Source organism: Pagrus major, chromosome 6 (assembly GCF_040436345.1).
Source record: "Pagrus major chromosome 6, Pma_NU_1.0".
In the NCBI taxonomy this organism is placed as follows: domain Eukaryota; kingdom Metazoa; phylum Chordata; class Actinopteri; order Spariformes; family Sparidae; genus Pagrus; species Pagrus major.
Genome location: NC_133220.1, coordinates 26,309,787 through 26,331,790, shown reverse-complemented (window position 1 = coordinate 26,331,790; position 22,004 = coordinate 26,309,787). Strand labels below are relative to the sequence as shown.

Below are 22,004 nucleotides of genomic sequence, written 5' to 3'. Positions count from 1 at the left end.
CTGTTATAGGATCACATATATTGTTGTGGTTCCTCCTCCTCCTCTTCCTCCAGGGACAAACAGTGGGATATTTTTAGTCGGATCTCCCTCCTCCTCCTCCTCCTCCTCCCTCCCTTTCAGACTTTCTCCCCCCGGGACTTGAACTCACATCTTACCGAAGGTAGACGCCAAACTGACGTCAGAACAGCCGTAATTTGACGTGTATACACCCCCCATCGCGACCACACACACACACACACACACACACAGCGCACACACCCTCCCATCACCAGTATTTCCTCTCCTTGGCGGACCAATAACGCGCAGTTTCACGCTCCCTCCACCTCAGCCAGCTGTTTTCTTGAGGAATAAACAGACAGCAGAGACATTTCTTCTCCTTCTTCTTCTTCATCCTCTTCGTCATCGCAGCTTTCTTTTGGCGCTTTAGCTGTTTGTGTGTTGTTGTTATTACTAGTATCATTTTCTCATCTGGTTGAATTTGCTCTGAGATGGAAGTGAGATGTCGTCCAGCGGTGATGTGTTGTGTCCTCGCCGTCCTCTGCTCCGTGGTTCCCCGCTCGCTGGAGTCCTCTTACAGGGACAGGCAGTACCTGAACGAGTGGGCAGTGGAGATCCCGGGCGGGCTGGATGCTGCAGAGGGGATCGCCAGAGAGCTGGACTACCAGCTGGTCCGACAGGTAGGCACCACTTCAGACCTGAGCTCGTTTATTTATTTATTTATTTATTTATTTATTTATTTTTATTTGGCGTGATATGAGAGCAAACAGCGCTCATTTGAACATCAAACAGCAGCCAAAGAGAAAACCATGAAAGCAAAACTGAATGATGAAACGTTAATGAAGCCTGCAGCCTACAACATCAGCCATCAGCAGAAGAAGAGGCAAATAGCTGTATCAATTATTACTGATGAGGCCATTACACTGGAAAACTCGTCGCTTTATTTTTATGATAGCCCAAAAGCACACGTTTGTATTTCCAGCACCCTGCTAAATTAAACGAGGAGGGGGGTGTAATCAGTCCATGACTCACTGTTTACACACTTGTGGTTTTCATTTCCCCGTTTCTGCACATCACCTGCCAGCCTGATGCTGACTGACCATCCTCCTCTACAAACACATTAAGGCTCAGGATGATTTATATAAGGACAGTTCATTAATTTGTGTCCAGCAGCCGTCAATGATTAACTGAGCTCTCAGGGCGTCATGGAGACTGAGACACACTGGATCATCATCATCACTGTGTCATCAGCATCATCGCTTGTACTCAGGCTCCAAGAGAATAAGAGCACAAGAGTTAAGATGTCATCCAAAATGTTAGGTTGTGTCTGTGGAATGGACACAATGTGATTGTACTCAAGGTATTTCACATCTTAGCACCAGGCTTTGCTTTCCCTCAAGATTAAGATGAAGTAGGGCCAGGCAATATATCGATATGAAATCGTCATTGTGATATGACTATCATCTCAGATTTTGTATATCGTTATATCGAGATATTAAACACAATTATGTAATTATGATAACTCTAAGAGACCAGCAGCAATAGAATAAAAAACACAAGTTAGTTTAAATTAGGGTTGCATGATTTGGATTTTCTTCAGCCGATAAGATAACCGATAATTACCTGGCTCTCATGGCCGATATTGATAAAATAACCGAAAATAGCAGCCAACATTTTAATGCTTTTTCATGCACACCTGAGTGTAAGAAAGGCTTGTTCCCTCGTGTTGTGTTGTAAAAACAAAAGATCACACCAGTTACGACATGTGTGGCTCATGTCTACATTGCGTGGCTCTGCACAGTCGCAGCAGCTCAGTTATGAGTGAGACAACATCGTGTCTGTTGTTCTTCTTCTCGGTGTTTATTGGCTGCTCATAAAACAACTGGAAAGGTGCATGCCACCACCTGCTGTGTGTAGATGCGGCACCTGTTAAGCCAACAAGAGCAATTTGGCTTTGTATTATCAGTTAGATTTATCAGCTATAATTTCTTTATCTGCCTGATAACCGATCATGTAAATTTTCAATTACTGGGCCGATGATTTATCTGTTCCATATGTATCGTGCATCACTAGTTTAAATGTATCTATCCATAATAAAAAAAAGGCACTTGGATGATGCAGGTAAACAGTGACAGTCCAAACAGTGCAGTATAAAAAACTGTTACTAAATGTTACATAAGAGGGACGAATGCACGGCAGGTAAACTGTAACAGTGCAGGAACTCAGTGAATGATGTTAAGATGCTTGTGATACACACACGTGTAAAGTATAGGACCTGTCATGGACGTTTCCTTGTGGTGAAGAGTGGTGGGGCCATAAGAACATAAAAAACAGTTTAAAACCATCTTCAACATGTGCAGTTTTATGAGAAAAATGCATGATGGAACAACAAAATTAATTTCATCTCATTTATTAGATAACATTCCTTTGAACATTTAAACAATATGCTTTCAAAGAGATAGTGGGGACATGTCCCCAGCGTTCCCCAGTGTAAATGACACCTGTGGACCTTGTGTGGTGTGCTTTGGATGTTTTCAACTGGAATTAATGAAGATAAAAACCTGTAAATACTTTATGTCTGCTAGTAATCTGATTTCCAACCATGTAGTTTACCATCTACTTAATAATAAGCACCGTACGCTGTGTCACAGATAAAACATAAATGTAACATTGCAGTAATGTTTTACTGTCCGAATGACTGAATTCCTGCAGCTTTTTGTGAGAGATAATAATGTTTCTAGACCTGAACGACAGGCACCAGCGACCACATGGCTGTTATTATGTCATTTCCTGTAAAAAAAATATTCAGCCTGTCTTCCTCTCTGCAGATTGGGGCCCTGCAAGACCATTTCTTGTTCAAACACCGCAATCATCCTAGCAGAATGAAACGAAGCGCCGCGCACATCACCAGGCGGCTGTTGGAGGATGATCGGGTGAGTTGATCTTTTAGCCATCAGCATGTCTCACTCTGTCTTGTCTCATTTTCAAAGACTAAGGTCTCCACTTCCTGTCTGTGTGTAGGTGCTGTGGGCAGAGCAGCAGTACGAGAAGCGTCGCAACAAGCGAGCGTCCCTCAGGGAGTGCAGGGACTGCCCGGTGGATAAGCTGTTTGATGATCCCATGTGGAACCAGCAGTGGTACCTGGTGAGTCTCTAATAAGGATTGAACGTAACACACAAACACAAACAAAACAGGAAGTTAAGCCTGTCTGCCACAGCGCTGGCTGTACATGAGAAAAATCAACAAGTGGCTCAACAATGAATCTATTTCTTCCTGGTTTAAAGATGTCACATGTACACATTTTAGAAACCAGTTGAACACTGTGTACTTTCCAGAGCTCCATAAACAACAGATTTAGCTTGATATCCCGTCTACTGGTCATATGTGGCGTACATGTGTCTGGTGGAGCCTTCTGTTTGCCTGCGGTCAGTCTGTTCTCCCCTGAGACTCTCTGAAAGCCCTGGCAGTGCTTGACAGCTCCACACTGCTCACCGCTCTGCTGTCACAGGGACCTCAGGCCTCTAGCAGGAAGCTACTGAGTGTGTGTGCGGTATATGTGTCTGTTTAAAATGCATGTACATTTGTATGTGGACAGGGCTGTCTCAGAATGTTTGTTAGAGATATTTTTCAGCCAACACATAACAAATATGCAGCTGCCTGTCATGGCTGATACTGATAAGATAACCGATAATTTCATGTCTTTGAATATTAAAAAGAAGTTCCTAACCTGTGGTTTATGCACACTTGCACAACTGCATGTTGTCTTCCTCTAATAATTTATCAGACTGATAAATGTTGTGCATCCCCGACGTCTGTGCACATGCATGTGTGCAGAAAATAAAGGAAGCAGCTTACTACTTTTCAATAAACCGCTATCCGAAAAGAGAGAGGGCGAAAACACGAAAGCAATGAAACAATAGCATGCTATCAAGCAGTTCTAGCCAAAAGAGCCATTTGCTTAATTGGTAACACAGTCCGTGTGGAGATGAGAGGAGTGGAGAGGCTGTAATCCAGCAGGATGGAGCAGAGTAGGGCACCATGCATTAAGTCCCAATTTACTCTGAATGGGATGTTTTAGCCCTCTGAGGCCAAGTAGCAGCAGAGAACAGTAGACCGTCACAGCTGTGCGTCCCCCTACCAGATCCATTACTGACACTTTCACTCTATCCTGACCGTGGGCTGACCCCGAAATCACCATGCTGAATGGCATCTTTACTTTATTTTGATCCATAAGCTTAGAGATAACTCTTGGACTGGCCCACTGACCGCAGCACACCCATCCTGTACATATATACCACAGTAGATACAACAGTGGTTGAATGTATTTTGGGGGGAATGATTTTGGATGCTGTTTATTGTTTTCATTGCGCCAGACCAAGCCATAAAATACATTAAACTGCAAGTAAATGGGCTGCAGCTCACTTTTTTTACTTTTACTGTCCATTGAAGCACGCTATGTTTTTGTTTTAATGTTACTCATCACTTTTAAAGCGTTAAATAGTCTCCCAGATTATATTAAGATTAACATAAGGTATAAGATTTACTGATGTTCCTGGGCGTTCTGTTCAATCGGTGAATGCAGCTCCGAAATCCCGACTTGTAAGATGAAGACTATGGAGCTTTCTCCCTATTGAAATCAGGCAGGGTACATCATCACATCAAATAAAATGTTCTCTTAAATCTTCTTTTACAGCAAGGCATTTACGAAGTCTTAACAAGTTTTGGGTTTTATCATTTTACTCTATTCCTTGTTTAGAAAAGAGCTATATAAATAAAGTTATTATAATTATTACTATTATGTAACTTTCTGCTGAAAGATAGTTGATTGTTGAGTATCTTTCCATCCATCATCTGTAACCACTTATCCTTTGTCAATCCAAGCAAACATTGAACGAGTGGCGGGGCACGCCACTTTCTGACCCAGGTCATCAAACAATAATTTGGGTCTTTGCCATGGGACCCGAGCCATTAACCCAAAGTGTTGGTACTTGACGATCTGGGAATGAGACTCAACAATCAACTATCTTTCTTCAGAATTACTTTAAAAGTTACATAGTGTTGCTTTAATCTGCAGGTTATTATTCTGGCGAATTGGCCATATGATGAATTGAAAATATCCCAGGAAACAGTTAATATAGCCAGATTTCTTGTTTCAAAGATATCTAATTTACATTGATGTAAAACAGAAAACATCTGCTTAAAAATTAATTAAACAGTTAATCAATTCTCAGAAATACCTGTTTAGTGATCAACTGAGTATTTTTTCAATGCCAAACACAGTTATCAATGTTGATTCTGACTAAGTATGATAATATGCTACCGTATTCAACAACATAGTTCTATCAACATGTAACAATGACCACTGATCTAGTTTAATTAGCAAATCAAGCAATTTAAAACAAATAAATCAATGCAAACTCACATATATAACTAACTAAAAATACAGTTCACAGATGATTCACAACATCTGAGAAACAGACCACAACATGGTCACCACAATCTGTTTAGCTGCAGGAAACAGACATGATCTCTAATATTATATAAGTATAACCCCGGCCTGATCAATTATTAAAACAATCACACTCAGTGTGGTGAATCATCTTTTCCTTGGTCACCATCAAAGCTTTTGTTCCTGGCTGGACAGAAAAATGACGACGTGTCTGTGAGTGCATGTTGCATTAGCGTTTGTGCCTTCGGGATGTAGAGGCAGATTCAGCTTCCACTTCTCTGCACCTGCACTAACCGCCAGCATGAGTCACACGCTTGCCTGGAATAAGAAAACAAATTGAGATGAATCATTTTTGCCGATGAGGGATGATGACACTAATGGAATTGGCCTTAAAGTGCCGCTTAGTGTATTTCCCCATCAGCCCGGGTCTCTGTCACTCCACAAGCCACATATAGTTCATCCATCGCTGTGATTCATCCACCTCGTCCTCGACAAATCTATGTAGAAATAATGTAAAACACATACAGCCGCTGTGCTGTGATGATGAAAACAAAACATGATGATGAGGCAATGAGGTGGATGAAAGAAGTGACGTCGGCAGCCCTGATTACGCCCGACATTAGAGTGAGGGTGGAGCTGTGTGACGGGGGCAGAGGCCGACAGAGTGGGAGAGCTCGGGCCCGAGAACAGGATGAGTGTCTTTATCTATCACGAGTGGGTGACTGCCTGATTATTAAATCAACGAGTGACTCATACTCGTAGCTCAGATTCCTCCTGCCTGCACGTCTGTGTGTGTGTGAGAGAGAGTGTGTGTACAAGTGTCATTGTGTGTTAATTGATGGGTCTCTCGTGTGTGTGTGTGTGTGTGTGTGTGTGTGTGTGTGTGTGTGTGTGTGTGTGTGTGTGTGTGTGTGTGTGTGTCCAGTTGCTTGTTTTATATGCAATCAGCGCAGGGAGACTTGCATAAGCTGCTGTGTGTGTGTGTGTGTGTTCAAATCTATGCATGGCAGGCCACTGAGAGCCCCCTCAGCTTCCACCAGCATCAACAAGTGAGTCATTTGGTGTCACACCAAAACAAGCAAACTGTAGATATGAGCTGGTCGGGGGTGAAAAATCCTCTCCAGCAAATTGCTGTTGAAACACATTGTGTGAGAGTAGAACATCTGCTGCGTATTTACATTGAGATTTGTGTCGGCTGGATAGTGAGGCTGTCCAAAGAGAAACAGGAGATGCCAGTGAGAGGAAGGGGGGAAGGGGGGGAAGAAAAGGCGATACATCACAGGGATGAGTCACATCTTGGGGTGGCGTTCTGCAGTGTCTGTGCATAATGCGCAAAGAGCGAAAGAGCAAAGTGAGTTCTTTTTTTAGTCTTAGCCGTCTCCCAGCTCTGAATCACACTCTCAGCCCTGCTCACTTTCCCCCTTCTCCCCTGCTGATTTCCCCCCCACCCCACCTCACTCACTACATTTGATATTATACAGCCTCTGAGACGGATTTCTAAATAATCCAACAGGGGGATTTGATGTGAGTCGAGCCAGAAGGAACTGTGGCTTGAAGTGCAGCACATTTCCAGGCATCTTGAGGGTTATATTAATCAGTAGAGCCTGTATCTTTATGACCCTCTGGAGGCAATCTGCCAGAAAACAAGTGGCCATAAGAGTGGACAAAAGAAAAGCCAACAATCCCAGTAATGAATTTTCTGCAAAGGTCAGTGCAGCTGAGCTGTACTTTGGCTGACCTTTTTCACACATATGATTAAATGAAGTGCTCTGAGATCATCCACACACAGTTTGAATCACATATGTGTACATTTTGTCTTCCAGCAAGACACGCGGACGTCCTCCTCGCTGCCGAAGCTGGACCTGCACGTGATCCCCGTTTGGCAGAAAGGCATCACGGGGAAGGGAGTGGTCATCACCGTCCTGGATGACGGGCTGGAGTGGAACCACACGGACATCTACTCCAACTACGTAAGACACCGTTTCCATGGAGACAGCCTCCGTCGTCTTGGTCTGCCGTTGCCCTAGCAACGCTGCTGGTGACACCTTACAAGGCGATTCATAAAGACAGTAATAAGTCTTCTATATGATAGTGTCTGCCTTCAATCAGCTTTGTTGGCTTTTATTTCCAGGGTGCAAATTTTGAGTTAATAACTTGAATGTGAAAGTATTTCAAATTCCTCCAAGAACGTTTTCGACAGTCTGAAGGGGCATGCGGATGATTGCAAGCTGATGAAAGCGAGCATGACTGAATGGGAGCTCAAGGAGGTTTCATTTTGGCGTAATTCCTCCTGTTGAGAAGGACTCTAAAAGCCTTAAAAAGCCCCATCTGCGGTTTGGTTTCAAACAGTGCCGTCGCTCTCAGAAAGCCAGCCGCCACCGCTGCCTCGCCAGTGCAAGAGACTGAAAGGGAAGGAGAGGGGATGGGTGAAATAATGTATGACAACAGGGCTGATAGAAACAACTCCCACTGTAATTAAGTTAGCTCTGATTAATCAAAGAGGCTCAATCAAGCGAGACGCTCATCCTTAACAATCAGGGAATATGAGCGGCGTGGATTTGCATAACTTAACAGCAGTAATTCTAAAACGACATTCGCACGCAGCTGATTTAAGTCGGATATTAAAGCTGTTACCGTGAACCAGTAACTGAAGGAAGCTTTGGGATGACTAATAATATCTGATTTCCTGTTTAATAAGAACATAATTTGTACATTAGATGCAGGGGAATGATGGGAGAGACAAAAAACCCTGTGATACCAAACTTAGTGAAGCATTTAAACCCTGCAGTTTGCTGAAATACGACATGACATCAATACATGTCGTTTCCCCATCACTCCCTCCTCCTGTCACCTATCATATGTGTCTCCATGACAGCAGATTGGCCCTGACAAATCTGTGTTTGAAGCCTCCGTCACTGATGCACACTGACGTCATTACAGCTTTTGCAAAGAGGTGCTTGATAGTGTTCTGTCTGTTGTTTTTTTCAAAGGACGCAGCAGCCAGCTACGATTTCAATGACAACGACCCGGACCCTTTCCCCAGATACGACTCCACTAATGAGAACAAGTGAGTTATCTGCTGAGAGGCAACATTCTCCCATTACCTGACCTTCCCTTTTTATAAAACCATTCTGTGGCTCGAGCTTAGTTATTATAGGATGCATCCTGATATAGCCCTTGTAATAAATCAGTATAATGTAGGTACAAATAGGCCTAACATCTTAAGAGCAGATTCTGCCAAAGGATTAGAAAACAGTGCTGTCAGCCGATTCAGTTTCCTGCCTCTCTACTCCAAATGTTTCTCAGACCATACCTGAAGTCAATGACTCACCCTCTGCTTGCCGTCACACACACAAACACACACACACACACGCACTCCTCTCCGCCAATAGCCTATTGTCCATTGTAATTGCAGAGCCACAGAACCAGAGAACCTCCACCACCCTTTTATCACAATCATTATTACCTGCTCTAAACATGACATTTTATAAGAGATGTTATGCAGTCAAACAATGTAGAGGCCTCTTGTTATGGGTTTTATATTCTATGAAATAACAAGGGCAGGGAAAATAGTTCTGACTTAGTGATTCATGGAAGTAATACAGAAATAATGATAAAAACACACACAAATGTTTCACTTAAGTGTATATTAAATATGTAATCTGTTCATAGACATGGGACCAGGTGTGCTGGGGAGATCGCTATGCAGGCAGACAACAATAAATGTGGCGTTGGAGTGGCGTACAACGCCAAGGTTGGAGGTAAGAGCTTTTTTTGCTGAATATTTATTTGTGTATTTGAGCATCGCACGACATTTAGATCTTTATCTGTGTGCACACTGTGCGCTGTAAAATAAAGACTTGTGATTGAGAGTTAAATTGTTCTGGTTGCTGTCGCTGCTGTGAGGGATTTAAATGATTTTTAAGCGTATGTGTAAAAAAAATGTAAAGATAATTGTGTCACAGAGCTTTAATCAATTGCTTCCTATCCAAGCACTGCCTTTAGATAATATGGCTACACATCTTTTATTTATTTCATTTATAGCCAGTAGAGAAGCAAGATTTTTTGATTGAGACCTCTTTTTTTTTTTTTTTTTTTTTGATACCAGATGGTTGTGTAACGTCACTCGCCAAAATTGCTGAGCTTCAATCCACATAAACATTGGTTTGCAATATCTGAAGAGCCAGAGTGGCCAGCTGGTTCTTAGTGCCCCATAAGCACCTGCCATCTTAAAATACAAATGTCACAAATCTTGCTGCCCGAAAACCAAACCATTATCATCATAACCTTCCAATGAGGGGCTTGTTATTTTTTCTATTTATTCATTGTAATGCATTAGTAAATTGCAATATTTGTGTCAGCTCTATTTCCTCCCTAACATGTGGCCTCAACTCGATGATACGTCCATGAGTTTCAACAAGTACAGGATGAATAACCATCTGGGCACTGTTCTATAACATTTCTATCTCTCTCTGCTCAGGGATTCGTATGCTGGATGGGATTGTGACTGATGACATCGAGGCCAGCTCTATCGGGTTCAATCCACACCATGTGGACATCTACAGTGCCAGCTGGGGACCCAACGATGATGGCAAGACAGTCGAGGGCCCTGGCCGCCTGGCCCAGAAGGCTTTTGAATACGGCATCCAGAAGGTAAACAATGAGACAGACAGTCACATTCAGCTGGTGGGATCTCGGACTGAGGTTTCTAATGGGAGCTGTTATCTGCAGCAGTGATGGGAATCAGATAAAAAATAATCAATAAGGACATTGTAATCACTTCTGGGAATAAAGCTTCTAATGACAAAATGCCATTAGTAAATGTTGGCAAAGATTTACTGCGTCTAGAATGATCACAGTATAATGGCAGCAGTAGTATGTTTGTAATATCATGACGTGACGCATCGTCTTCAGCTCTTCCTCCATCCATCTTGTCCTCTGCAGGGCCGTGGAGGGAAAGGCTCAATCTTTGTTTGGGCATCAGGTAATGGTGGCCGCCAGGGCGATAACTGTGACTGTGACGGTTACACAGACAGCATCTACACTATCTCAATCAGCAGTGCCTCCCAGCAGGGCCTGTCCCCGTGGTACGCTGAGAAGTGCTCCTCCACTCTGGCTACAGCTTACAGTAGTGGAGACTACACTGACCAGAGGATTGTAAGTCACTACACCTCCATTACCATGTTATCTTTTCTCATCTTATCTTTTTTTAAATTTTGCTACGTTATGTTACGTCACATTACCTTGTTTTATTATGTTAAGTTATGTTATTTAACATTTCTGTTATGCTGTTACATTACGTTACATTACCTACATTACATTATGTTATGTTATTTTACATTTTGTTACGTAACGTTTCCTCATGTTATGTTGTGTTACATTATGTTACGCTATGTTTCTTATGTGTTGTTATAGTATGCTATGTTATGTCGTGTCGTGTCGTGTTGTGTTATATTATGTTTCTTTATGTTACCTCATGTTATGTTACATTATGTCATGTCAACTTGAGTCATGTTCTGTCATAATTTGTTATGTCATGCCATGTTTTGGTATGTTATGTTTTGATAACATTAAGGTTCATCTCCATATATGAATTTCTCTTTATGTTGCATTTTGCCTGCTTGCTTTCAGACTAGTGCTGACCTGCACAACGAGTGCACTCAGACTCACACTGGAACGTCGGCCTCTGCCCCCCTGGCTGCTGGAATATTTGCCCTGGCACTGGAACAGAAGTATGTAATACACTTTTTTTTTATAGTCGGTGATATTATTACTGCAATTTACAATATATTGACATTTCTGTATAAATACTCACCGGTCCTCCCTCTTCCCTCATCAGTCCTGATCTTACCTGGAGAGACCTGCAGCACATTGTGGTCTGGACATCAGAGTTCGATCCTTTGGCCAATAACCCGGGCTGGAAGAGGAACGGAGCAGGGTTGATGGTCAACAGCCGCTTCGGGTTTGGCCTTCTCAACGCTAAAGCCCTGGTGGACCTCGCTGACCCGGCCACCTGGAAGCATGTGCCTGAAAAGACGCAGTGTATCGTCAGGGATGACTCTTTCCAGCCCAGGTAAGAGAACGTCTTCCAGCTGCTCTCGTCTACCTTTTGATTTGTGTTGAGAATGTTATCTCTGTAGCCCAGGTCACAGTATTTTAAATGATAGACCTAGCTACATGTGTGCAGTTTGTGAACCAATGCAAAATTGTTTAAATATACTGGTTAGGTCTGCAACATTTCTAAATTTTAAGAGTAATTCAGAGATGCATAAAGAGCTTTATTTCGTTTTTGTGCTGACATTTTGGATCAAAATTAATTTGAAAAAGTTAACAACTGAGTTCATTTAAATCAACTCTGACCACCTGGTGATAAATGCTAATTGTTACACAATAGGATTAAATCTCTAAATCCAAAAGCTGTCAAGCATGGACAGGAAGTCAAAGCAAAGCCTCCCCCCCTTCTGTTTTCTCTCCAGATGTTGTGTTTGCATTTTTTTTTTACTGATTAACAAACCAGGAAGATCAAGGGCTAAAGCTTAGCTGCTATACTTTTTCCTAGAAACAACTTCTCTCTTCACATTGTGTCCCTCCGGCAGACAGTAGCATAGGTCAGCTGGATTCTGAGTTCCTTTAAGTGTCCAGTCTGCTTTGGATTAAAAGACTCAATAGCACCAACATCCAGTTTCCCCATTACCTTGCAACGTCCCTGTCTAATCCCGAGGATTTGGCTCTACATTTCCCTCAATACTTAGTGGTCTACAACCCCCTCCAGCTTTACGCCAGCTTGAACACGGAAATCCTTTCATTCATGTCTGGGAGAGATGGGGATTAACTGTTTTTGCAAATGAATGACCAAAGGCATCCAAATCTGTCTGTGCATCTTGCGCTGAATATTTGCTAGATATGGGATTGTCATGGAACAATCACGCAATAAAACGTAATGCAGGTGCAGCAGTAATGTGTGTTTTTCCACCCCGCTGCTGTTTCCCAGATCTACGTACGGTAATGAGAACATGTCAGGGAACTACAGGAAGAGCTGTTTGTCTCATTCCCTGCTATTTTAATGCACTCCACAGGGAGCTGAAAGCAGCAGGGGAGATCACTATAGAGATTCCAACCAAAGCCTGTGCGGGGCAGGAGAACGCAGTCCGCTCATTGGAGCATGTACAGGTGGAGGCCAGCATCGAATACACCAGGAGAGGAGACCTGCACATAACCCTCACCTCCCCATCAGGTTAGAGACGTGCACGTACACACACAAACACACACATCTGAGTAAAATAAACATGTTCTCGACTGATCTATCCCTTTGTATATTCCCTCAGGTACCAGCACTGTGCTGCTGGCTGAGCGAGAGAGGGACACATCCGCTAATGGCTTCAGAAACTGGGACTTCATGTCTGTCCATACATGGGGAGAAGATCCAGCTGGAACGTGGTTGCTAAAGATTACAGATACTGTGAGTTCCACAGATATTTGATGATAGAGAAACCATTTGATTTATTTTTCACATTTATACATGCAGTAAAAGAAAGAATCCCACTGTTACACACGGAAAGCATTCAGGAACCCATAGAGTAGCTAACTGCTGAGCCTCTGTCGGTTCTTCCTGAGATCTAAGCAACATTATTCCCCCTCACAGTCGGGCCGTATGGAGAACGAGGGTCGCATTCTGAACTGGAAGCTGATTCTTCATGGAACGTCAGAGAAGCCAGAGCACATGAAGAAACCTAGAGTGTACATTCCCTACAACGCCGTGCAGAACGACCGCCGCGGTGTGGAACATATGGACGACATGATGGAGGTGAGTGGCAACAGAATTTAGAGCTAAAGCTTAATGACAACATAAAGAACTGTTAAGGGGAGAATTGGACCCATAACTTTAAGGGCTGAATGTAGAGACACTAAATGTACACTCGATAACAACGGTAAAGCAAAGTGATATTACAACAAGACTACAGTCATGCTCTATGAGGCTGCACTAAAATAAAGGGAGCAGAGCTTTGAGCTAAATGCTAATGTCCGGCATCCTAACATGCCCACAATGACAATGCACTCATGGTGGTTTTAAGCAGATACAATCGTGGGGATGTTCACCATCCCAATTTAGCATGTGAGCATGCTAACATTGGCCAATTGGCATGAAACAGCGGAGGCTAAAGGAAATACCATTAGTTCTGCAGCTATTTAGATTGTAATTTATCTGGATATGAATGTCTGTACAGTAACAGTTGTTACGATATCTCAGTCTGGAACAAAGTTGTCAACCAGCCATCCTAAAAAATGTGACGATTCAAGCACAATAGTACACAAACATTGAAAACCTTGTTTTTGCAAAGCCCCAGTGGTTTAATTTCTCACCTTGTTGCAGTGATGTCGCAGTGTGCTCCATGGTGCATCAGCACTCTGTCACATCACTGCTGGGTGTGGTTAAAGTTGCATGAAAGCGACCTTTGAACCCCCCCCCCCTTCTGTAATAATACAGAAGGGTCTTTATATAGTCCAATGAATATCTTGATCTTGACCTGCTTTGATATGATCTGTAATTTAAGATTGGCACGTGGTAGTTATCCAATGTCCCTGCCTCAAATGCAATGTATGGAAGACTGCACTGATTTTTAAACAGACATTATAAAACTGTAAAGCCACATTCTGTATCATTTCCCCAATATAAACAGAAAAGGACACAGTTACTTTGTGTATCTTTAGGTGCACACTCTGTGAGTCAGTTTATGTCACAAACCAGTAACATGTTTCCTGTCATCGTGTCTCCAGGAGCCCACACAGGCTTTACCACATCCAAAGACTGAGACTGCACAAACCTCCCTTCCCTCCAACCCAGAAAAGGAGCCCAAAAAGCCCTCAAGTTCACCCTACTTCCCCTCCTTGGCCCTGCTGCGTCTCCTTCAGACGGCCTTCAACAGGCAGATCCCTGGCATGCAGCAGCCCCGGTCCGAAGCCAGGCCCTCCTCCACCTGGAGGAAGCAGCAGCAGCCGGGCCGGAGCCTCTCTCCACCTGCAACAAGACTCCCCCCTCAGACGTTGTACCAGGCTCTGGACATGATCAACAAGTACCGGGGCCCACATGACAGTGTCTACAGTGACTACACTGATGGCTTCTACAGCACCAAGCCGTACAGGCACCGAGACGACCGACTGCTGCAGGCCCTGTTTGACATGATAGATGATGACCGCAAGTGAAGGCCTCGAGGAGAGGAGAGGAGGGGAGGGGAGGGAAGAAGAGAAGAAAGAAATCAGATAAAAAGGAAGCATGGTTATGTGTTGGTTGGGGAGCAGAGGAACAAGGCGAAGAGAGGAGAGAAAGCAGAAGGATGGGATCGGGCATTAGAGGAGTGGAGGAGACGAGATGAAACACAGGAAAGAGGAATTCTTCCACTCAGTTCTGTTTTTTTGTTTTCCCAAAAATGCTGCAAATCTGATCTTAACCTTCATTTGCCAATCACCATTCATTAATTACTCCTTTAAAATCAGTCACGCAAGACCGTCCAGACCACACAGGAACATGGACTTGTTTAGAGCCTCTCTGCTACAAACTTTATCTCCATGTTGTGAAAGTGAAAGCATTTAAATCACTGGAAAGGAGAGCAAGGCCTTGTCTCTCTTCTCTTCACTGCCTGCTCAAGCATGCCACCTTTAGAATATAAGTTTTGTATTAGTATCTATATATTATCTATATATTATACAAAGACAATGATTGTAATATGGTTTTGACAACACTTGACAGCTGAAATCTTCACTCTCAAAGATCCCGTTTCTATTTGTGTTTTGTCATTTTTCATTTGCCCGACATAGTTTTTTTTTAATGTATGTTTGATTATTATGGGACACCTGCTCACTTGATTCACCTTAGGAGGACAAATTTATCCTAAAAAAACGACATAATGTTATAATTAGAGTCAGCATACATTCAAAATGAAAAAAAAAAAAGTTAAATTGGTCATCAATTTGAAATTTTTTAACTTTGTTGACAAAGATTTATTCTCAGGGTGTCAGCAAAGCTCAAGAGAGTCACAGACTCATGCTCTGGATTCTGTGAAGTATTAAGAGAAATATACAAAGAGTGAAATGAGACAATAAAGTTGTATCAGTACACTTTAAAAAAGAGATTTTAAAAAACATAACCAACCTCTACTCTGGTGATAATGAATGACAGATGGAGCACTGGGTACGGTAGCGACACATTCAAAGGAGAAAAAAAAAATCTTCTTCTTGTGCAATTTGTTTTGTATAAGTACAATGCTGCATTAAATGAAATATTTTTCTAAGGATCCTCATAGTTTATGGAGATAATATATACAGTATCAAACCCTTGAACAGTTTATTTTCTTGTGCCGTCAGTGTAGTTATCATTAACTACAAATGAACACTGCCAAAATCAGTGAATGTGCAAATGGCTAACATGTTGTTTGTTCATCATCTGCAATATGCCAACTAGAAACAGTTCCTTGAATCCTGGACAGATAACTGCAGTAATATGACTTCTCTGGTATTATTTATTTGGTATTAATGGACCTATCACGCTTCAGAAGCTGACCAGAAACTCTGTAGAATAGGGGCTCTGCACCGTTCCCTTCAAGCACATTCATCTCGAACGCCTTAATATATTCTGTAATAAATGTGCATACTCATCTCGACATGGTGTAGATCAATTTACAGATGCTAGTGTAAGTGTTTATGACATGAGTAATTATGAATCCTGTATGCAGAGTCTCTATCCTCCAGCTTGGAACTGCCTGCCCCGCTTCTCTGCCAACAAGGTGACAGGAGAAAGATGATGTTCGGGACAACGCTTCACACGCACCCTGTAATTTATCCATTCTTTAGTGGAGCCCGTGCTGTTTTCTTCATGTTTTTGTGTTTTCTACTGATTCTTCAGTCCAACGTTGTTTACACAAACCAATATTATGTTGCAATTTCTGTATGGATGTATAAAAAAAAAATAATGAGATTTATCGTAATAAACTGCAAAGTGACCTCTTGAGTCTGTTTGAGTCTCTGCTACAGCTATTAACTCTGGGAGTTGACATCAGCTGTGACGGTTTGAGTTTTTTTGTACAAAGTTTAAAATCTTTTGAAAATCAAATCATTAGAATGTGCATAAAAAGGGTATTTTGTCACTAAACAAAGGCAGTGGGCGCAGATAAATTCAACTTCTGTCTGTCCCGAAGCTTTAAAGGGACTTTTCATCCCCAAAATAAAAAATACACATTGTTCTCTCACCTCTGGTGCTGTTTATCCATCTAGATTGTTTTGGTGTGAGTTGCAGACTTTTGGAGATATCAACCAAAGAGATGGCTGCCTTTTCTCAAATATAATGTCGCTAGATGTCACGCGCCTTGTGGTGCTCAAAGCGGCAAAAAAAATAATACATCTGAAAAGATAATCCTCAGTTTTATGTAGGAAGCATTTTCTTTCTACTGAACCACACCGTATCGCAGCACAGAAAAGCTCACTCTTGTGACAGCACGGGATGAAAACATTAATGGCGTGAGCTGTAGCATTAGCTAGCTTAGGCTCTCTTCCATTAGCTAGCGAGGCCTTTCTTCATGAAGGTCTAGCCTAGCGGATGGACTGGCTACATCCCCGTCTGTGCTGTCTGTTTAGGGCTAAAACAGACAAGAAATATTCAGAAATATTAGTATGCTTGTCATTGTGAGTGCGTTAGCATGTTAATTTGTGCATTTAGCTTTAGCTTTTAATTTAAAAAAAGCTAAAAGTAATTTTTTGCATTCAGTAAGGCATCAGTGCAGAAAAAAATTGTGAATTATTTATACTCAAGCTTGAGAAAAATGAAGATTTTAATATTTGGCCGGGTTGCCTAGCCTTGACGAGACACACAAAAATGAAACACTCACAATAACTTAAACACATAAGAAATGTCATCACATGGAGTTCAAGAACTAGATGACAGGGATCCCTTTGAGGGCTTTGTATTAATACAAGACACATCATCTTCCCTGCATCGTCTTTAAAGATCCTTTTTGTTACATGGAATCGACATATTTCACAGCCTCTTCCATACAAGTCATCTCCTGATGTTCACTGTTGACATGCAAGAGCTTCTTCCAGTATATTTCCTGTTGACTGCCACCACCTTGTGGACAGAAAGAATTACAACACAACAACCCTGCTGACGTGACCTTATGAAGCCTGGTTTATAACACAGTTATTATCTCTGTCTACTGCCTTCTAACTCTCCTCACTGACTTCAAACACTTGTGTACACTGATATTTTCTGTAAGGAGAATTAATTTGAGGAAATTGTGAGTGTTTATCAAGGAACTTTCCAGCGGCTACTGCCCATAATCGACCCTGAGCAGGAGGAAAGAATGCGAGTATCCACTTCTCTCTTCAACTGCATGTATAATTTCACCATCTTATTCTTTTCTTGCCTGCGTCTTCTCCTCACTCCTCAGCTCCTCCCATTTGCCCAGATTCCCCAGGCATCTGGTTGCTTTGGTTTTTCTCCAAAAACTAAACGCTGTAAAAGCCTGAGGGGGGAAGTGAGGGGGGAGGCGAGAAAGAAGATATGTGAAGAAAAGGGAGTGGAAATATTATAAAAGCAAGGAGAAGAGAGCGAAAGCAGGGACGAGGTAAGAAAATAATCAACCAGTGGAAACACATTGAGTTAAACAGCACATTTCCAGGAAGAGACAGTGTGAGCAGAGCAGAGCCAGAGTGCGAGAGGCAGAGATTTTTCTGGGGTAAAAATAGTGACCTCAGACAAAGTATTGTGTGTTTATCCACCAGCAGGTCACGGTATGGCGCTGTTCCCATTCTGCAAGACGCCCTCAGGTCAGTGCAACCTCAGCCACTGCTCCACCTCTTCTGCTTGTGTCATGTATGGCTGTTTCACCCTCACTTGTGATTGATTTGGTGACTGTTGTACTCACTCAGTTAAAGCTCAGTTCGATTGAGCCAGAGAAGCTGAACTGCAAACACCAAAGCTTCGTAAAGCCTTTCTTAAAGGTTTCTATTAGCAATCTGATGGTGAAAATATGTCCAGTAAGGCAAAACTAGTCCTTGATTAATTCAAGAACTTTTGTGCATTCGTCCCAGACGTCTTGGCTGGCTAAAGAGCTTGCACACATTAGGGGGAATGTACGTGGACAATCTGAAGATAAACATCTGGATTCACTAACATGTGCCTCTACTTAGGCTCAATCAGGTTCAATGACATGGTTTTACTATGTTGTATGTTCCAGCAGTGAATGCTCGTCCATTTGATATATTATCTCTTGTATATTGTCTTTACACTTAACTTCCTCAAAATAAGAAAAGGATGATATGCACTGTGAATATCTCGTTGTAGCAATATCAGTGGTGGAAAAGTCCTGCTTTCAAAATCTTATTTAAATAAAAGTACATGAGATCTAGCAGAACGGCCTTATTCAGGATGATGTTTGCAATTTCACTGGATCGTAGTAATTAATGCATTAATGTGTAAGTATCTCTAATGTTGCAACTGTTCATTTATACAATGCCTGATATGTTATCATAACATATCATAACATAGAATGCATCATAACTTAGTTGATTCATATTTTGTAACAGTAACTAATATTGTCAAATAAATGTAGCGGAGTAAAAAGTACAATATTGGCTTGAAGCAGAAGTATAAAGAAGCATGAAATGGAAGTACTCAAGTTAAGTACAAGTACCTCGAGGACGAGGCACTCGAGAACGTGCATAAAGTCACGTCCTTTAACGTGTTGCCGCGGAAAATCCAACCCGAGTCCTTCACAAAGAAATCCACAGTCCAGCAGTGTTAAACAACTTAAACAAATTGTCCACAGGCTTGTGTAGGCAACTGAGAGAGTTGGGGAAGGTCTCTTTTTTCATGTCACCGTACAATCTGCTCACATTAAAGTGATAATTATCTGTTAATTTGCTACAAATTGTTACATAGAGCCCCTGTAAGTGCTGTACTTGAGTAGGCTAAATGTGCTTTCTTACATTCCTTTATAAATCAACTCATTTCTATTTTATGCATATACAGCCCATATACATTACATGGGCTATAGTGTGTAGCAGGTTAATATGGCATATGCTCTAGAAATTACATTACTGATGCAACCACAGGTTGCTACACTTCCAAAGACAGATATTTCTTTTGCAGCACATTCTTTTCATTCCTATGAGGTTGGCTTTTTTTACCTGTCAGGGCTTCCAAGAAACATTTCAGTAAAATGTGCTGACTGGAAAAGTTGAAGCAGCTTGTACAAGTTTCATTTAAATGCTCGTCCTTCTGGGTGTTTGTCCTTTGAACAGGAGCAGTCAGAGTGACCAGAATACAACTGTTCCTGTACTGTTTTCTCCTGTCTCTGATCATATGTAAGTGAACAGAAGAACTGTGTTTCTGCTACTTCTCTTGTGCCGGGACACAAATGCACATATAAATATTTACCTGCGGTGATTTATTACAAATATGCAATATCTCCTCTAAAAATTCCACACACAGATGTATGTTTGAAGTTAAAAAGTAGTTTAAATAAGGTTAGGTGAGATCAGTTGGATTGAGCTAGATGATTATTCACAAACGTTTGGGTGTCGGTCACAAGAATAACTAGTCACTAGAATAACTGGTGTTAAAAATAAAGACCATGTTTTGTTTCCTCAGACTTCCTCCATGGACATAAAGCAGCTGTCGGTGTGAAGTCACCTCATCCTATCTTTCATGCCTTGGGAAAGGACAGGGGAAGACTAACGACAGGCAAGACGGTTGTCAAGGCAGCAGTACCACAAACTCCTCTGGAAACACCTTGGGGTGCACCTTTAGTGTGGGGTGACGCCCGTAACTCAGCTGTCCGTAGGGCTAAATTCGCACAACGGGAAATCCGTACAGGTCTGCTGGCCCTCGTGGTGGGAACTTATGCCAAGTTCGTGAGACGTTTCCTCTCTTCAGCTGAAACCTACTTCCTCCCTGGCCAGACTGTCACCTACTACATCCTCACAGACAATCCCCGTTCTCTGGATCCCCCCATCGAGTTGGGGCCTGATCGACAGCTGAAGGTGGTTCCAGTTGCAGAGCTGCCTGGTTGGGAAAGGTTGGCCCATCGACGGATGTCCCTGCTTGCTGATGCCATCAGAAACCCGATCGGCAGCGAGGTTGAGTACATCTTCTGTGCTGACATTGATCAGGAGTTTGTGGCCCCTGTGGGAGAGGAAATCCTTGGACACCTAGTGGCCACGTTGCACCCAGAGCTCTACGGGATGCCACGAAATGCGTTCCCTTACGAAGTCGAAGAAGCCTCATCAGCTTACGTGGAGGAAGACGAAGGGGAGTACTACTACACCTCGGAGTTGTACGGAGGGTTGGTTTCTGAGATGTACAAACTGGCTCGAGCCTGTTCTTTGCTCATTCTGCAGGACCAGGCTAATGGGGTGATGGCCAGGGGCCTTGAAGAGAGCTACCTGAACCGCTACCTGATCAACCACAGGCCGACCTGCGTGCTGTCACCAGAGTACAGCTGGTGGGACTCGGCCCTAGCCGCTGACGTGCCTGTGCAGAGGCTGATCTCTTTGGGAAGGCAATGTGAGGCGTTAGATAAACAGAAGAGAGAGGAGCGCAAATGTTGAATCAATGTAAAAAGAGGAAGGGAAGTATGGATGTAGAGGTCACTTGCACATGAAGAACTACTTTTTTAGTCTTGAATTTCCTTTTGGAGAAGGACTGCTTGGTATTTAGCAAATGGTGTTCTGACAGGACAGTAGATGAAGGAACCCGATAGAAAGACAGCACATATTCCAGTCATCGTTATTCAATTCATAACTCCAGATTCCCATTTAATTTTCTGTTCTATTAGCCTATAAATGTTGCTTCCAATCGCACACTGCACAATCTGTTCTCAATTAAAGACCCATATGTTTGAACAGTTTCTCTGCTTGTCTACTATCTCTTCCACAGCAGGCAAAAAGAAATTGACCTGTCTCTTTAAACGAAGCACTGTCCTCTCCATTAATGTCAGCCTCAGAGATACTGCTCCAGTGGCTTTGTGGTCAGCAGCGATAAGAGTCAACAGTGTAAGTGCACACTTTCCCCCGCAGTGGCCAATCATTAACTGGAAGAGCTGCTGTTTCAAGGTCTTTAAATACCAGGTGGGGGGGGGGGGGGGGATTGATAGAATGGGATGCTGTTACACGTGTATAGAAGCTACCATGTTTAAGTTTTAGCAAAAGCTATAATTGTTTTGAGATCGGTGGAACTGGTTCAGGATGCATTGATGTAAATTTCCATGAAAAACTGTTATTTTCCCCGACTGTGAATTGGAGTAAACTGTAAACTCAAATGACCTGACGCTGGTGGCTGTCTGCAAGTCTGCCACACACACAAACACTCTCCCACGTTCACACTGTTTTCTCTTCCGTGTGTTTTAATGGGAGGGTTAAACAGCAGCAGATGGTTTTTTCTCACTGCCAACAGAATCTGTCCTCGGGGCCAGATCGCCACGTGGAGTGAAGCCGGAGGTAAACTTCAGATAATCCTCTGAAACTAATGCTCAATTTCCCTCCGCTGACCACACAGGTGTGTGTATGT

General features: G+C 42.6%; 2 protein-coding genes across 3 annotated transcripts; both read left to right on the top strand.

Moving 5' to 3' along the window:
• Positions 1 to 488: 488 nt before the first annotated feature.
• pcsk1 (proprotein convertase subtilisin/kexin type 1) lies at positions 489 to 14,647 on the top strand. Its single transcript, XM_073468751.1, has 14 exons — positions 489 to 677; positions 2,826 to 2,930; positions 3,019 to 3,141; positions 7,270 to 7,416; positions 8,437 to 8,513; positions 9,119 to 9,207; positions 9,927 to 10,099; positions 10,391 to 10,603; positions 11,078 to 11,178; positions 11,286 to 11,519; positions 12,523 to 12,680; positions 12,772 to 12,905; positions 13,089 to 13,250; positions 14,222 to 14,647. Exons 1-14 carry the CDS (start codon positions 489 to 491, stop codon positions 14,645 to 14,647), a joined length of 2,331 nt encoding a protein of 776 aa, XP_073324852.1.
• A 3,340-nt stretch (positions 14,648 to 17,987) lies between these two features.
• LOC140998501 (globoside alpha-1,3-N-acetylgalactosaminyltransferase 1-like) lies at positions 17,988 to 21,340 on the top strand. 2 transcript variants are annotated; one of them, XM_073468806.1, is made up of 4 exons: positions 17,988 to 18,060; positions 18,218 to 18,262; positions 19,739 to 19,801; positions 20,088 to 21,340. In XM_073468806.1, exons 2-4 carry the CDS (start codon positions 18,229 to 18,231, stop codon positions 21,044 to 21,046), a joined length of 1,056 nt encoding a protein of 351 aa, XP_073324907.1. In that variant the 5' UTR covers positions 17,988 to 18,060; positions 18,218 to 18,228; the 3' UTR covers positions 21,047 to 21,340. The 2 variants fall into 2 exon arrangements, with proteins under 2 accessions (XP_073324907.1, XP_073324909.1); XM_073468808.1 differs by lacking the exon at positions 17,988 to 18,060 and having other exon boundaries at positions 18,117 to 18,262.
• The last annotated feature ends 664 nt before the right edge of the window (positions 21,341 to 22,004 follow it).

Excerpts from the sequence above, each read along its gene's own strand:
- pcsk1 (XM_073468751.1), top strand. The coding sequence starts at position 489 with ATGGAAGTGAGATGTCGTCCAGCGGTGATGTGTTGTGTCCTCGCCGTC. Across the intron at positions 9,208-9,926 it reads GTACAACGCCAAGGTTGGAG|GGATTCGTATGCTGGATGGG; the intron begins GTAAGAGCTTTT and ends CTCTCTGCTCAG. Across the intron at positions 10,100-10,390 it reads TTGAATACGGCATCCAGAAG|GGCCGTGGAGGGAAAGGCTC; the intron begins GTAAACAATGAG and ends TGTCCTCTGCAG.
- LOC140998501 (XM_073468806.1), top strand. The coding sequence starts at position 18,229 with ATGGCGCTGTTCCCATTCTGCAAGACGCCCTCAG. Across the intron at positions 18,263-19,738 it reads ATTCTGCAAGACGCCCTCAG|GAGCAGTCAGAGTGACCAGA; the intron begins GTCAGTGCAACC and ends TCCTTTGAACAG. Across the intron at positions 19,802-20,087 it reads TCTCCTGTCTCTGATCATAT|ACTTCCTCCATGGACATAAA; the intron begins GTAAGTGAACAG and ends TTGTTTCCTCAG.